This window comes from Diorhabda carinulata, chromosome 6 (genome assembly GCF_026250575.1).
Source record: "Diorhabda carinulata isolate Delta chromosome 6, icDioCari1.1, whole genome shotgun sequence".
NCBI lineage: Eukaryota > Metazoa > Arthropoda > Insecta > Coleoptera > Chrysomelidae > Diorhabda > Diorhabda carinulata.
The window spans coordinates 12,234,941-12,252,541 of NC_079465.1; the positions used below are offsets into that span (position 1 = coordinate 12,234,941).

The 17,601-nt window shown below is 31.3% G+C and overlaps 1 protein-coding gene across 1 annotated transcript in view; it reads right to left on the reverse strand.

The window, feature by feature from the left end:
• Window positions 1-327: 327 nt before the first annotated feature.
• Window positions 328-17,601, reverse strand: part of LOC130894976 (alpha-tocopherol transfer protein-like) — a 60,538-nt gene continuing 43,264 nt past the window's right edge. The window contains exons 2-6 of the mRNA XM_057802055.1: window positions 9,583-9,678; window positions 8,754-8,979; window positions 5,823-6,006; window positions 1,895-2,071; window positions 328-639 (exon numbers count right to left, since the gene is read on the reverse strand). Coding sequence (XP_057658038.1) covers window positions 445-639; window positions 1,895-2,071; window positions 5,823-6,006; window positions 8,754-8,979; window positions 9,583-9,652 — 852 coding nt within the window. The 5' untranslated portion in view covers window positions 9,653-9,678 and the 3' untranslated portion in view covers window positions 328-444. The remainder of the gene's footprint in view (window positions 640-1,894; window positions 2,072-5,822; window positions 6,007-8,753; window positions 8,980-9,582; window positions 9,679-17,601) is intronic.

Here is a 17,601-nt window from a genome sequence, read left to right on the forward strand (position 1 = left end):
AGAAATAGTGCGGTGCTTTCATCCCTTGTTCCAACAGTCCATTCTCATCAGTATATAAAACGAGCTTTCCTGCAAACCCAAAAAGAAAGATTTTTGTCCAACAGTTTATTTCGACCAATAAAAATTACTTATTCTTCCAAGATAAGAATGCAGTAGTATGTTTGCAGCCTTCGGCACTTACAGCATGATCGGGATATTGGACAATTTGAACCACATATTTCTTCCTATCGTTATATTTTGGGCTTCCCTATACGCCTCTATTCTATGCCGGTTCTTCTGCGGAGCACCCTATCTATTGTAATAATAGATAAAATGATAATCTGTAAGTTTGAATAAAATTTTATTGTTAATCAAATGCTCGAGTTTATTCTATTCTCCAAACCATATCATCTATCTAATAAGTCAGTCATATTGTGATGAAGAATTTCTAAATGAATAGAGCCCTTATTCTTTATGAGCTGATTTTCGTAACTGCTCTTCGGCATTCCAAAAATACTGTTTCCTTTTAAACTGCTCTATTGTTTTTTGATGCAATTCGTATTTAGATGGGAGATCTCCACCGTATTCCTTTGGCAAGCATTTCTTTGGTATTAATTGGAACAATACTTCCTGTTCTAGGTCTGATTGATGAATGTGTATCTGAAAAAATAATTGAGTGGAAAGTTTTACCCTGTATATCATTTTCCTAGCATAATGTTCAAATAAAGGACAAATTCATGATTTTGTAGAGCACAGGTAATCAACTATTACTTACTAACCAAACATCAATCAATCCCACTTCCTAATGCGCATTAATTCCACACCGTTTCTACAATTAATTTTTCTTCTTCATCTTATGGAGTTTAGTATTAGCGTTCATAATTATCTAGCGAATTAAATAACTTACATTATTTGAATGTGTCTAAACCGGCTGTGTTAATGTATTTTGATAATTTTTCACCTTATTCTAATCTTGTCTGATTTCCCTGCCTCTTGTATTATTGTACTTGTGAACAGTATTTGTTTTTTAATAGCCTCTAGCTTGATTCAAAAGTTTTTGTTCATTGTATTTCAACCACTGCAACTCTTTGTCTACCTAGGTTGAAAATTTATTCCGAATTTTTTGTCGTCTATAAGGAGTTATGTTGATTTTTGTTCAGGTTGACTCTTTATCTTATATAACATATTTTCTTAGTTGTTAACTGACAATATTGAATCTTGTTAACTTCTTAGTCGTTATTGATCATAGTACTACTTACTTTTAATGAAATAAAGATAATTATACCTGGTGATAAATAATAAATTTTCTTGGTATTAACCATCAATTAACCATACCATTTTCATTGTACCATTCTTTTAAATGCATATTTTTTACTTCGCAAACTAACATCCATTACGTCGCATAGTGGGATATGTTCTACTACATGTTTAAAAGTGTTTCATTGAAACTCCGTTGTTTTGGTAATCAGATTTTATCGAAAATTTCTTATTAAGAAGGCTCAATTACATATTTATATCTGGCAACTTCGTAATTACGCAGAACAAGAGCAAACTTGTTTTTTTCTCAATTTTTCACAGTTTATAATTGACTTAGATGTACATGTAACTAATTAGTCTTCTTCCTTTGAAAAAACTATATATTTTGATTTCCTTATTAAGAGTTTTACGTAAATAATAATCATGGAATTAACAGTAGATTACTTAAGCGTAATTTATTTGTTTCGGGTGATGAAAGTATAATTAAATAGAGAAGAAATTATTCCAAATATTAACAGCTTGAAAGCTTTATGATTACAAGTATTATAGATTGAAATGGATTTATCCAGTTCTGTGTCTAATCATCAGGCCTTGGATATACTATCAAATAATTTTTTGAGGAGAATAAAATCTATGCTCTACTTCATAACGTACTCACCTTATTTAGAAATTCGTTCTTTACAATACTTTTAACAATTGCCATTAATTTATCAATAAAATAAGCTGAATTCAGAATATGGATACTCTTAATTTTCATGGTCATTCCTTCTTCGAGAAATTGTAGATACTTTTTCAAAACCCATACTTTGATTTTAAGAAAATGCATCAAATTAATCTAAAAATAACGGTTATATTTCAATTTTAGTCCGAAATAAATAATTTATAAATTACAATATTCAAATCGTCATTTTACAGTTTCGAGATATTTTCAACCATTTAAATCAGTAGCTGAGATAAACGGAAAAATCGCAGGAGGGCAGGGATTCGAGATTGGAAATATTTTATGATGACTAAAAATTTATTTATTAGTTTGATTGGATCTTCTATATTATATCCATTTAACTTCAAACTATATGTAGTAAGGGATTTATTGGTTTTGTTGATTTATTATAAAATGCGAGCTTAGATGTGTGATTGTACCGGTGAGCCTGAGAAATACAGGCAAAAAACGCCGTAAAATTAACACAAATATGAAGGATGTTAAGAAAGGTTCAATTTCTTATATTATATCCATAAATACGTAGATATAATAAATCTTCGTGACCCTAAAGATACCGCTAGAAGATGAACTATCCAAGTCATTTTTATTTATTCCAGTTTAGAGCGTATAATAATTTTACCTCATATCAGTACAACTTTGGGATCTTTCCTATTGTCGAGAGTTTGATTGTATTACTCTCTTAATCTAGTTTAAATATGAAGGCGGACACTGGATCTTTTTGCTTTGCTCCTAATTGAACTAGATCTGTCTTGCTATCATTTCCACTAATTTATCTGTATAACTTATGCGACATTTGAAATATCCTTTAGGTATTCAGAAAAAAACAAACAAAAAAATTTACAAACAACATAAAATTGATGTCAGTTCGTTGGTATATGTTTTATATCGTCGTTAAAATTTTTTCTGTTGTTCTCCAATCGTATTTTTATTTTGAAGATACGTTCTGCATACATTACAAACACATTATTTTTTGGATTGGCTTCCCATCCTCCAAGTCCCTTGAATTGTTCTAGAGATCTTTTTCCAAAGAAACTCTGCGTATTTTAAGTTTGCTGTCGAGATGTTGTTATATCTCAGACTTATATTTCATGACTGCTGAATTTTTCTTCTATTGTTTCTATTCTATTTGCCTCATATTATTTCTTCTAGTTTCCTTATATTTTTGCTGCGACTTTCCACTATTGTGTATTGTCTCGCTTATTTCTCTTCGTTTATTATTTGTAGATAATTTCTCTTAAACGTATTTCTTTCAAATATTCTACATCAATACATTCCTTTTCGTGATTTTGCTCAAATTACATTTTCTTTGTCACTTTTTCTATAATTGAAATACTATTTGGTATTCATTCTATTTATAAATTAGTTCTTAGCATTTATTTGTGTACCTCCTATATTTCTATATTCTTTTGGTTTTTGAAGGTTTTTATATCATTGCCTTATTTTTCTATCTTTGTTGTTTGTTTAGTTATTTTAAGCCTTAATTCATTATCATTATTTCTTTCATAATTCCTTCTCGTTATAGTTATACATTTCCTCATTTTCAACTTTGGTGTTTGCATCTTCAATTACTAATATCATATTACAGTTTGTTATTCCAACCATTCCATACTCTCAACCTTTTCTTTCCATGCAGCTTCTGAATTCTATATTTGTGTTGTTATCCTTCTTTTCTTCAGCTGTCCCTTCAACTATTGTGTGAATTTCCTGTTTTCTTTTTCTTGTTCACTCACTCTAAATCAATAAAAGTATTTTCGCAGCGATCCCTTTTGTTATTGGAGTGAAGATAATAAATAGTGGAGTGGAGAAACAAATAATAGATAAAGATAAAATCAAAGCGGTTAGCACATTACTTTTGAATAAGAAATAGTGGAAATTGTAGTTGTATTACATAATTATCCTTCCATTGAAAGCCAAAAAGATTTTTGTTGACAAGGACAAAAATAAATGTTGAAGGAATCTGAGAGTTCTTTCAATTGCCCACAATTGATGATATATATATATATATATATATATATATATATATATATATATATATATTTATATATGTATATATATATATATATATACACAAGGTGTAACTTTTTATTTCCGAGTAGATGATACCAAACTGTGGATTCTTGTAATAATAACATTTTTATTGAATCATCATATTGTAACGTTTTTCTTATTTATTGATATTATTTATATCGGTGTGGTGAATTTCTAAAAACTGTCTTTTACTCCCTTAATTTATTTAAACACTTACACTACTTATATAACTACTTTTCAAATTTATTTAAATTCACTGATTACTTTTCTATTTCGTAATGTTCATTAAGACTTTTGAAATAAATGTAGCTCTCGCTGTTAAATAACCTCGAATATATATCAGAATGGTCATTTCTAGAATTCCAAGTAGAAAAAAAAACAAATAAGTAAAAAGAGCTTCGTTCTGAGAAATAACTTAAGCCACTCGCCGCTGTTTATAAAAATCATACATTAAAGTCACTGTTCCAACAAACGATTCCGTGTAATCGCCAAATTTTAGAATTGTATTATAACCGGATTCATGGCCCATATCATGGACGAGTTGGTAATAATATCCTAGAACCTCGACAGTTAACAGTTGGATATTTTTCAATTTTCATGTATTTTTCATTACGAGGATATATTGGAAAATTCTTAGCCTACTGTAGAACCAAATAAAATTTCAATGTCAAAATATTTTATTACTCAACGTATTCTCCTCTTAATTGGATACATTTATTACAGCGAACCTGTAACGTCTCTAGACCTTTTAAAGAAAATTTTTCGATTTGCTCTGCAAACCAGACCTTTCCAGCTTTTATTACTTCCTCATTGGAACATTTACGACCTTTTAAGCTTTTTTTTGAGCGGGGAAAGAAATGATAGTCGGACGGAGCCAAATCTAGTGAATAAGGTGGGTGTTCTAGTAATTCAAACCCCAAATTACAAATTTTTTGCATGGCAACATGAGATTTGTGTGCAAGGGCATGGTCCTGCAAAAGCAAAACACCTTTGGATAGCTTTCCGCTTCTTTTCTCTTCAATTTTTTCCCATAGAGTGGTCAGTAATGTCGAATAGTAATTTCCAGTTATTGTTTTAACCTTATCCAAAAAATAAACCATGATTACTCTATGACAATCCCAAAAAACTGAAGCAAGAACTTTTTCAGCAGATTTTTGGATACGAAACTTCTTAGGTCTTGGAGAACCAGAGTGTCGCCATTCCATCGATTGTTGCTTTGTTTCTGGATCGTAGAAATATACCCAAGTCTCATCCATAGTAACAATTCGGTTTAAGAAGTCTACATCGTTTTCAAATCGAGCACAGATCGAACGCGATGCTTCTACCCTTACACGCTTTTGGTCAACATTCAAACATTTGGGGATCCATTTTGCAGAAATTTTTCTCATATCTTAGTAAATCTGCTTACCTCTTAACCCATTTAAATACAGGTACTTGATGATGGTTCGATACTCCAATTTTTCGATTATCACAATCTCAGTGGACATTTTTATTAATTTATTGCGTAACTCTGGTTTACTTTTTTGACGTTAAACTTTACACTGACACTTCTAATAAGTTATTGTTCGTTGCTATGGTAACGAAATATTTTGTTTATGCATGGAACTGGTCTACGCTAACTGGATATCACAATACATCCTCGTATTATTATCTAAACATATCAATATTTCTCCTGTAGAATGATTATTCCTCATTTCATGATTTGAATGATTTAGTAATTATTATACAGTGACATTGGGAAATGTTTCTATCGACGTTATAAAAATGTATGAATAAACATAATTAAACTATTATTTTTTGCCAGAGGGATTTTTATTTAAAAAATGACCTAACTTACCCCTTTTAGATCAAGAACTGCTATTAGACCATCTGGAGGATTTTTTTCTTGAGAAATATCGATTAACATATATGTCAACTTCAGTATAGGGATCAGTTCAAACTTTTTGTAGTTTGTATCGTGTATATGGAAATAATGAATTACAGAATTGTCATTTGTTCGTACTGGTATGCTCGACATATGTCTATAAAAATGAAATATTTTCTGAGAATTCCTACAATATGGTAATTTTAAAATGAAAAAGTAAAAAACAATTATTAATTACACAGCTTCTTGACAATTGATCTATCAGTGATCAACACGAAAAAATTTGACCGCTTTACTGTTTCGCGTTGGGAATAGTTATTTTCCTAACAAGTGCGGAAAGTGATACTTTCCCGCACGCAACTGCAGTTGTCCCGAACGACGCGGAGCGGAGTTCGGGCAAGCAGTCAAGTGCGGAAAGACACTTTACGCATTAGTTAGGAACATTATTTTTTCTACGACCGTATATACAACGACCCATTTTTCAAAAATTATTATATTCCAACAAACATAATAATATACAAAACTTTAACTAAAAACTACTAAGTATTATAAATCTTAATATTGAAAACACAATTTGTTGCATTCTGTAGACTAGTAAGAATTGCCGGTCCAATGGAGTTATTTGGTTTAATGTGGTTTAATTTAGAAGAAGATTATACTTATTCGGTCACTTCCCAGACGTTTTGAACAACTTTGACGTTTTAGTAACAATTACACTCCTGGGTTGTCATAGCAACTGCTATCAAACCCGGGTGGTTTGATAGCAGTTGCTATGACACTCCCTTGAAGAATGTACAAGGTTATATGAAAAATATCTTCTTTATTTTATATTTTCAAAAAATTAAAAATGCTACAAAAATTTTATTAAATGATTAAATTTTATTTGATGGACTATTTCGTGAATATTTATTTACCTGTAGTAACAATAGTTATAACCACCGAAGTAAAAAACTATCTAATAAGGTCAAAATATGCATAATTTTACTTTCCCGCACTAGTGCGGGAAAGTGACACTTTCAAAGCTAAAATGCGTGCGGGAAAGTGGGTTAAAACGCACGGTCGTAGAAAAATAATATTATTACTATTCAATATTTTTCTCGTGAAATATGGTATTTAATACACCTATCTATATAAATTATTAGTAATTCATTTCACCAAAGTCATTCCTTATAGTATCGTTAGGCGATATGAGGTTTATTTTTATCTTCTTTAAAAAACTTTCAAATAGTTAGATCATTTTTAAAACACACTTTTTACTTAGGACAGAAAAGTATAATTTGCACATCTTCTTTGATGTCAAGTTGTGGTAACAATATTAGAAACTACGTATTAACAACAAAAAGGCATTTTGTGTCGAATAACCTACATTTAGAAACATATATTTTGTAATTGCTTAATCAGATCATTTTGAAAATGACATCTGGTTCCCATCAATCTTGAGTTTTTACTTTATTTTTAGACGCCATTTTTATCTACTTGAATGTCAAACTCTTGAACTGCTGTACCATCTTCTTTCTTTGGTCCGTCCGAAAATCGATACAAGCATTAGCGGGATGCTGTTTTATCCAAAACTTTTCTAAAATAACTTTCCGAAGGGTACAAGGTATCTTTAAAATATGGCTTAACTGTATACTCATAGAATGAAGATAAGTTCATTTAACCCAATTGATATTTTTCGGAAACAATTAAGTAAGATAGATGATAAAATGCCAGAGAAGATAGAAAGGAGGGCAGTATTCAAAATGCAAAAATCGACATATGACAGAAATGAGTTTATGTTATTCACAAAATCATACTTAGATAGAAAGGGCGAAAAGTGGACCAGATAATATATCAGGGGTTGATTGGTTCTGTGGTTTATGAACAGAAAAAGTTGGGTAACTCGCTCAAAATATTGAACGAATAAAGGTGGCTTATCCCACAGTATCGATCGGAGAATATTTTGATAGCCTTGTCAATATCATATATCATTGGGAACATCGTTAATTATGATGAAACCCATTTGATGGACGATCTATGTAAAGTTCTTCAAAGAAGGAGACCAAAGAGCGTCAAAAATATAATGGATTTCCGTAAACGCAGTACATCAGTCATGATGTTGGGGAATACTTAGGGCTTCTACTAGCACCATTTGACAAACGCTTCGAAACATTTTCTTTGAGGAAGAATATTCACTGTTATTCAAAACGGTTGAAAAAAGATGCTCTTGTGGGTGGAAAATCGCCACTGAAATGGACATGACAATAAATGACAACAGTGAGAGCCCTGGAAATAAAGAAAACAGCAGCAGTTTTGTACATGAGCGAACAGAATTGATCGTTTATAATAAAATATTGAGAATGTAGCACATTTTCAAAGCAAGATCTGAGACACATAATATATGCATAAGTTCTTTATTAGGACAAATTACAAAAAATCATCTATAATAACTTTTGGAAGGGTTATCTGATGTTTGATATTTCCTAACGTTAAAAAATAATATTTTCAGTTTACATTTTGCGTTACCTCAGATTTCTATTAAGAAATAGCTTTAGGATAGGTTTATATGTTTCGTTTTTGATAATTTTCCAAATAAATGCAATTTAGCTGTAAATCAGAAATTTTTAAGACACATTACTTCCAAAAATGAAGGAAAACACAGTTATGAAGGCGAAAAACAATCTTTTACAAACCGATATATATATATGGGTTTATCTTTATTTAAATTCTATATCAACATCTTAGATACAAGACTGAGGTAATAAGTGAAGAATTTGTTTTTGATGGTCAAACAGCTTTTCAACAGAATAAATTTTCTGTTCCCACACCAATTTTTATACAATTTCAATGAACCAAACAGAGTGAAGTATACTCAAATATATGAAAAATCAATAGATTGTAATTTAAACCGTTTCTTTCACTTACACGATTTCCAAAGCTAATTTTATATCATTTCGTGACGGATCTCTGTTGTCATGAAGTTCAGGTGCATCTTTCTTCAAAGAATAAAAGTTTATAATTGTTTTTTTACTCAAAGCCACATCATTGTCACATGATAATAAGAAGAGTACGATTATTTCATCTTGTAATGTACGTGGTACATATTCGTCCTGTAGGCTTAGTATCCAGTTTCTTACTTCTTCTATAGCTTCTAAAAAGGGCATAAATTAGATTTGCTTGTTTACTCAGTGAATTATAAAGGTGGTTGCAAGATATCGGGAAATAACTCAATGACATTGTGATACGCGGCTAAACTCATTTTTTTAGCATCTATTTAATTTACTCACAGTTCTTTAATTCGTAATTTCTACAAACGACAAAACATCCGTATAAGTGGTACAGATACTTAAATCGGTCGAAATAAGTTGAAAGATTCAACTTTAACTGAACATCAGAATTGGAAAACTTATGAGATAGGGTCATCTTTCGGATCTAAGAAATATGGTTTTAAATAATGCAGTAAATAAATAGATAGTAGAGATATCACTCACAAGAATGTACCATAAACAAAAAATGTCTCAAGCTCTATTTAAGAACGCTGACTAGATTTCCAAATCAATCAATGATAAAACCTTAATTTTTGTTTCCTTATCGTATAAGTTTTTATCACTAAAGTGGTTATTTTTAACAATACGAGTATTGTATCATGTAATAATAGCATCAATAGCAAACAAAATTTGTATCAAAATTTAAGTAGAATATGACCCCCCTCATCATAATGAAGATTAGCTTCTTTTAGGAGTAGAAGAATTACCTTTAGTCGTTCTTCCACAAGCAATCAAATTCTCAGCTTTAAAATCATAATCCAAATTTATATCCGACATCTTCTTTCTGGAAATGTTTTCAAGATCTGTAACAAAATGAACCTTTTTAAAATTTCTTTTCAATGAAGGTATCCACATTTAGAAAAAAATCAAGAATAAATGAATATCCGTATCATGGAGACTGAATCTTTTTTAGACAAAATAAGAACAAGTTGATAAAACTCTACAAAAACTGCAAACTTGATTGGTCAATGAAGGAGTGCTAGATTCTTCTAGAAAAATGAGTTTTGAAATGTGCTTAATTACATTTTTGAATTTCAAATATCATTATTTAGTAATATTCATCTATTATAGGTGCTTTAAATGGACAGTATAAAGATGGGGAAAAATCAATTCTATTTCGCTTGATTCTTTTTTTAAATTGCAAGACAAAACATCCAATCTTCAATTAAACAAAATAGGTAACATACCGAACATTTAGGCTCACACAAATTCTTATTACGATATTTTCTAATGAATTAGTCTCTTTTAAGATCGACTCTAGTATAACAACACAAATATTTTGAAACAACTGCTGCAATAAAAGCTCTATTGTTTGTGTGATTTTTTCCTAAATCCAATCTTACGTTGATTTGTTGGATCTAAATGTTGCATATGTAACGCTTAAGGCATTTTATACTTTCATTTTCGTCGATCATAATTGTTTATTGGATTTTTCTTCTCTATTCTTGTTGATCTCAATATGTGATTGCCTTGTCAGTTGCGCTATGCTCCATCTTCTCTTATAGACCAAGAGGCGAGGAATTATAATAGACCAGGAGATGGTGACAGAAAATGGTCTCCCATGTTCTCCTGCATGCCTTTTTTATAACTAACCCTAAAATATGAAAGATAGAGAGGTTACGAGCCCTTGCGCGCTTGCACGTCATAAAGAAAATGTTTTCTCTTTGTGTAACGAATTTTAGTATTATTCCGGGACATTATATTGCATGCCTTTGTAATAAAATGTAAAAGAACAAATTTAAGCTATAATCATTGAAGGCATGCAATTCGCAACAGCCGAAGGGGCTCAAAGGGTTACGTAGAAATGAAAAAAAAAAATAGCACATTTCCGTGTTTACAAATTGCATGCCGTTGTAAAAAATTAGTTTTTTTCATCTCAAAAATACTCTATGAAAATTGGCATGCACCCCTCGTATGAGCAAGGGTGGGAAATATTAGGAAAATGTTGTGAAAATTCAATACGACTTTTCCGTGATTTCAAACTGCATGCCATACTCAATTTTTATAATTTATTGACGTTAGCAAATTTGGCATGCACAACAGGAAGTTGTAAAGTAATGGCATGCATGATGAAAATTGCAAAAAACGCTGTTGCAATTTCCCTGACTTTATTTTGCATGCCATTCGATATTTCATAAAAAAACATTATTTTAAGTTGATAGAAAAATGGAATGCGTATTACACAACCTGGCATAAAAAATTGTGCAAAAATAAAATTAAAAAAAGTTTTTTAATAAATTTAAAAATAAGGAACATTTCCCGTTTTTTTTGCATGCCTTTTTGTACATTGTCTGTAAATATTATTTTAAACTTCAATAACAAATGGCATGCATGTTTATTGATGAAAAATTACTTAAATAAACAAAAAACCGCTGCCAATACATTGATACGTGGCTTTCTTCCTAAAACTTTTTATTTGCAAAACTATACACTTGTATTAATTCACTTGTATTAAAATGGAAGATGAATCAGTGTGTAATGATACTTTCAATATCATTACACACTGATTCATCTTCCGTAGTTTCTTCAATGTCGGATTCACAATCACTGTCATCGTCATCAGTTTCATCCTCGACATCTTCAAAATTAGGTGTTCTTACTAATTCATTATCCGTATTTGTTTCTTCTGGATCTATCAAAATTAAGTAAACATTTGATTTTTAATTATCAATTTGAACAATTTTATCAATGGGGAGAAATACCTCAAGTTCCCTAGCGCGGCGCGCGAGCGCTAAATTCTATTGTTTTCAACTCACGGGATTTTTTCTACGTATATTTTCGTACCATCAGCGCGAGTTGAAAACAACATAATTTAGCGCTCCCGCGCCGCGCTAGGAGGTTTGACGTATTTTCCCCCTATTTGTTATGAAAGTATGAATAAAAAAATAAAATACCTTCAATTATTTCTTGAATATTTGAAGGTACGTCCTTGCCCTCGAACCACTGGAAGGAATACATGTCATCTTCGAGTTTCCAGCCGAATTTCAGAATATTTAGAGTTTCATTGGGCACTGGAGAAAAGGCAATTTTCCACATGTGTCCAATGTATGAAGCTCGAAGTAATTGCTGCTTGTGTTCTCGCTTACAAGGTGGTAATGTGCAAGCGTCTTTTAATTTTTGTTTGAACTCGTCCGTGGGCTCGATGTTAGTAGTATATGTCGAAAGAGAATATTTTTAATCGAGCTTCATCGAAATTCGAGCAAATTTTTACCCCATTTTTTACTGTAGCGTACATTTTGCAGACAAAATCTTCGAGCGTGTCAAAAGCATTTTCATACTTGCCGCTTCGTGGATCTTGTAAAGATGTAAATGCTTTTTGATATTGTTCATTTTCTGAGTACAGCGCCCACGGTTTTCTTTTCCCCTTTTGATAAAATGCTGGGTTGTAATCGCAGCCCGTTAATGCGTGGAACGCTGGTAAACCAGAGCATTTGACGCTTCCCAATGTATCATAAATTTTATTGATATTTATGTACCGCCGAATGTTGCCCGTACCATACAACATCCAAATCGTGAGGGGCGCTGACAATTGTTCCATGATTTCAAGAACTATGACGAGAATATCTGTGACAGAACATTTAAAAACAACTTCTTTTGGTTCTTGAAGTTGACACAAGAACACAAAATATACGATGTCACAACACTTGTACAGTAGTAACAAATGGACTGCGTTGTTGTATATTATTAGATCTCTTGTAATATATAATATATTATATAGAATATTATGAATCTTTGATACTGGCGGTTATTTGCTTTCAACTGCGTATCTACATGGACACTGAGGCCAAGAGGAAAAAAAAGTGTAGCATATACTTTAGACTAGAAGCGACCCCTTATAACATTTTGCAAAGGCGGCATTTCGAGCCCGGGAATTATAAATTATAACAATTGAAAAATTTTAATTTTCAATTTTTTTTCTGGTGAACTATAGATATATGAAATACACATGCTATTTTCGTCATAAAGTTAAAATAATATTATTTTATAAAATACAAAATTGCATCTAAATTAAAAACACGGAAATGTTTCGCATATTTTATGAAACTTTCATTATCATTAAAAATACGATGGTGTTATTTAATACGCATGCCATTTTCGATATATACTTAAAATAATATGTTTTTATGAAATACAAAACGGCATGCAAATAAAAAACACTGAAATGTTTATTAAATTTTTTGCAACTTTTGTTATTATTTATAATATAATGATCATGTGCAACATGCATGCCATTTGTATTTGAGAATTATTTGGTCATAAAATTAATATTTATCTTTATTAGAAGTAGTTTGAAATCACGAAAATGTCGTATTGAATTTTCAGAACATTTTCCTAATATTTCCCACCTTTGGTCATACGAGAGTTGCATGCCAATTTTCGTAGAGTATTTTTGAGATGAAAAAAACTAATTTCTTACAACGGCATGCAATTTGTAAACACGGAAATGTGCTATTTTTTTTTCATTTCTACGTAACCCTTTGAGCCCCGTCGGCTGTTGCGAATTGCATGCCTTCAATGATTATAGCTTAAATTTGTTCCAACTACATTTTATTACAAATGCATGCAATATAATGTCACGGAATAATACTATAATTCGTTACACAAAGAGAAGCCATTTTCATTATGACGTGCAAGCGCGCAAGGGCTCGTAACCCCTCTATCTTTCATATTTTAGGGTTAGTTATCAATTCTTAAAAAGGCATGCTCTATTATAATTCCTCGCCCCACATAGCCTTAGCTTCTTTTACTAGGTTCTCTACATTGCGTCTTTGTAAATTTCATAATCTCCATAATTTTCAGTAATGTTGAGGTATCTCTACTATAACCTTTTTTATTTTTTTTTTCAAACTTCCCGATGCTTTCATTCGCTTCTTCTACTTCTTCTGGTTCTTATTCTCCATTCACAATTTGGAATTGAAAAATGAATTCGCTTTTGAAGAATTTTATCTACTTACTATAAAAGGGAGAAAGTACTAGATTTTAGCTTGAGGTTGAGCTGCGTGAGAAAGAGAAAAAACCGAAAGTACTGTTTTTCCTGTATAATTATATAATTTTTTCTGTGACGGAAAAATTGGTGTTTCAATATTGAACAATAATATTACAATATTCAAGTCAGATAATTAACGATGTGAAATTTGAAATCAGTAGGCTGTGTTGTACTTATAGTGACCTGCGTTGTTAAGGAAACTTTTAAAGTAATCAAATAGCTGTCAATGTAATTTTGTGATTATATTTAACAATCATGAACTTAGCGGTTGTTGAGAAGTTATTTTCAATACTATAAAGTAAAAAATGTCTGATACTGGGTTTTCTTTGACTAACCGGAATTAGTAGAAGTAGCCTAAGTGGTGTCATAAAAATCATTGCCAGCTAAATAGCGGGAAATTCAAGAAATCGTGTATTCAAGATTCATGAAATATAAAAAAAGATAAAAAACATGCAGTTATTTCTCGGATACGACAAAATCCATCAAAAGTGTGTTACGAACCAATAATAATACAAAATATTTCAAATTAATTATATTTCTAAAAAAAATTCCCAAGCCCATGAAAACTGTGATTTTTACAAGTAGATAAATTAGTGATTTTTCAAATAATGTTGCAGATGGAGTTTATTTGAGGATCAAGGTTGTTGTATTTGGGATTGTCGAATTTGTGAAATCAGGTAACTTTAGATGATATTGAAAATTCGGGAACAGTATTAATTGTGAAACTTAAGGAAACGAAAAATGATGTGAACAAGAGAAAAATTTTACCGAATGCACATAGCCCTTCGTCTAGTAGCAGCAAGGATCACCGCCTGTTTTATGAATATAACAATGGAAAATGTGTCAATAGGGTTGTGAGTGAAAACCAGTTTTATAAGAGCAGTAGTTAATTTTCTTAGCTTGAAAATGCTAACTTTTTTACAGGTCATTAATTCCGAAGAAACATGACGGTTAGGAGGCATCAACATAGCCGTTGAATAGGTAGCACTCAAAACAGAAATAGATATAGTGTTTAGACATGTAGTAGTGGTGAAATAACACCAGATTTGCTAACAAGTACATCAACGGGAGTTGTGATGGTAGGAAGATATATGTCATTTCAACACAACAACAAAAAATACGAATACTGTACCGAATAGTTTAAGGAACGTGTCATACATGCAATGCACATTAAATAGTTATGCTTTTGATATAAAGTGCGTGTAACCTTAATTTTTTAATAAAATATTCTTAAATTAAATATCTACCTTTGCTGATGTCTTTACTCAAAATCAGGGAAAAAAGAACTCATTTTTTCTCGGGGAAAAATGTTATTTCAAAAATTGACATTTTGTCAACAGAGATATGACAAATTTGATTATATCACATTGTATATAGTTATTACGTGTTGAATGGTTCACAGAATGGATCGTTATGAAACACATTAAAACTAATGACAAAGAATCCAGATAGAACGGCAATACTTGAATGACGACGATAACGTCGTTTCCAAATCAAAGGTACAGATGATAACATGTCGGGGTCGCTCTTCTCCACAGAAGAGTTTTTATATTGATTGTGTCCAGTGCTGCCGTCCAAAAAAAAAAAAATTAAAAATTTTAGGGGACTTCATTGGCCATATTGCGTAAGGAGCAAATAAATATAACTTCATATTTGAAGTTTTGAATTTTAAAATCAATAAGAAATGCTTATGTTGTTTTCTAAGAGTGGAAAAGGATTATATGTGCTTTTTGGAATTTCTGCCATTTTAAAAGAATGTGGTGAAAAATGTAGACCATAAGATAGAGTTATTTCCTCAATTCTCTTTATGTTAATACCGCTTAGTCGGTTCTGCAAAAACAAATATTTCATCCAGACGTTTTGGTAGCGATACTGGAGAGGAAAGGGACAGTAAAGTACACGGAAATGGAGTTTGCTTCTTTTTTTAGCCCATTGCATATCAGCCACTGTTACCATGACTAATGGTATTCGCTATAACGCATATTTCCATAAAAATATCGAAAATCGTCCAAACAAACCGTTATAAAAGCAAAACACTTACACACCGAACTACACGTTTTTATACGCAAATTAACCAAGGTTTGCAATGTCATAAGTCACATGACATTAAACTATCAATTGGAAATTACTTGTAATTGTAAATTTAACACGGAGGAGAACAACTGAAAAGACAAATTCATAAACTCATCGAGACAATCTGGAAACAAAACAAGATCTCAGAGGAGGGAAATACTGATTTAATTATACCAATACACAAAAAAGGCGATAAAGAGGACACTGTAAAAACTATGAAGTCATATCTGGGAATACTAACCGAAAAAATAACAAGGCAATTCAATCTCTCCAATTTTGTTTGATATGATGTTAGAAAACAATGGGAAAGCAAAATTAAATAATAAAAATATTATAAGTTGTAACATACGCAGTAGATGTAATAATATTGGCTAATACAAGAGAAGAGCTAATAAAGGCAATCAATAAACTGGAAACAGAAGTAGGTGAAGTTGGTCTAGATATAACCAAGAAACAATCACGTACATGAAGATAGCAAGGTAAGACGAAAGAGGAACGAGCACATAATACGTATTTGAAACTGTAACCTCGTTCAATTAGCTAGTAGTAACAATAGGACACAAGTCTAAAAAAAAAGAGAGAGAGAATACAAAAAGGATATCGAACATTTGGAAGAAATGAAAAGTCAATCAAAAGAAAGAATATTAGTAAAAAGAATAAAATGAAAATATATAAGATCAGTGATTGCTTACTCCGTTGAAAATATAGTCAAAAATAGAAAAAAGAAGATCTGTAGATAATCGATAGAAAAATATTGAAAACTATACTCTGACCAAATATTACAGAAGATAGAAAAAGAAAACTAATATAATAAGGTATATAGAAGCACAAAGACTAAATTGGCAAGACACATCATGAGAAGGAAACCTTCAGAAATGGTTAGAAGGGAAACTGGATAGCTCAACAGCCAAGAAGCAGAGGCCAAGAAATACCTGGAGATACCAAATCGAAGAAGATACCAGAATCCTAGAAATAGTAGACCGGAAAGCAACATGCAGAACAACAGAAAAAAAAATTAAAAAGCTGCCAAACGAAGCCAAGACAAACAAAACACTATAACAAAAAGAACAAGGGGAGTTATTCACCCCAATAAAGTGATTTTTAGGCGCACAAATCTCCAGCCATTATTCAAAAGATTGAACAGCATAGTGATGATGATGGTAAAGGCTTCTTTTTGCACTTTGAAGTGTCTTGATGTTCTATGGTCTAGAAGATCTTGTAATCGTATTTCTATTATACTTTCAGCTATGGTTATGTTCGTAGATTCTAGTTAGCATAGAATGTTCGTTTCTTTTAATATTGACCTTGTGATCTTTTGCACGCAATATGATTTTTTATTATACTGTGTTTTAGAGGAATTTAATAATAAAAAGCTTTTCCAGGTTTGTTTGTTGATGTTTAGCAACCCAAGACTTCTGTATTTTGGTAGATCTTGAAAAAGTTAATTGCAATGCTCTACGCATTAAGTTTGCAGCATTATTTTGCCTCGTACAACGTATTCAATTTCTATTGCAAAAAAGTTTTTTCGGATGTATGTCTTTTTGTTTCTCCGTTTTCTTGTGTGTAGTCACTAATTTCTACAAATTCAACTGAGGGTCTTCTCCGTCCACTTATACTTCCCCTTGAAATACGGTGTTAGAAAGGTAAAGCAATTGGTAAGTCAGAC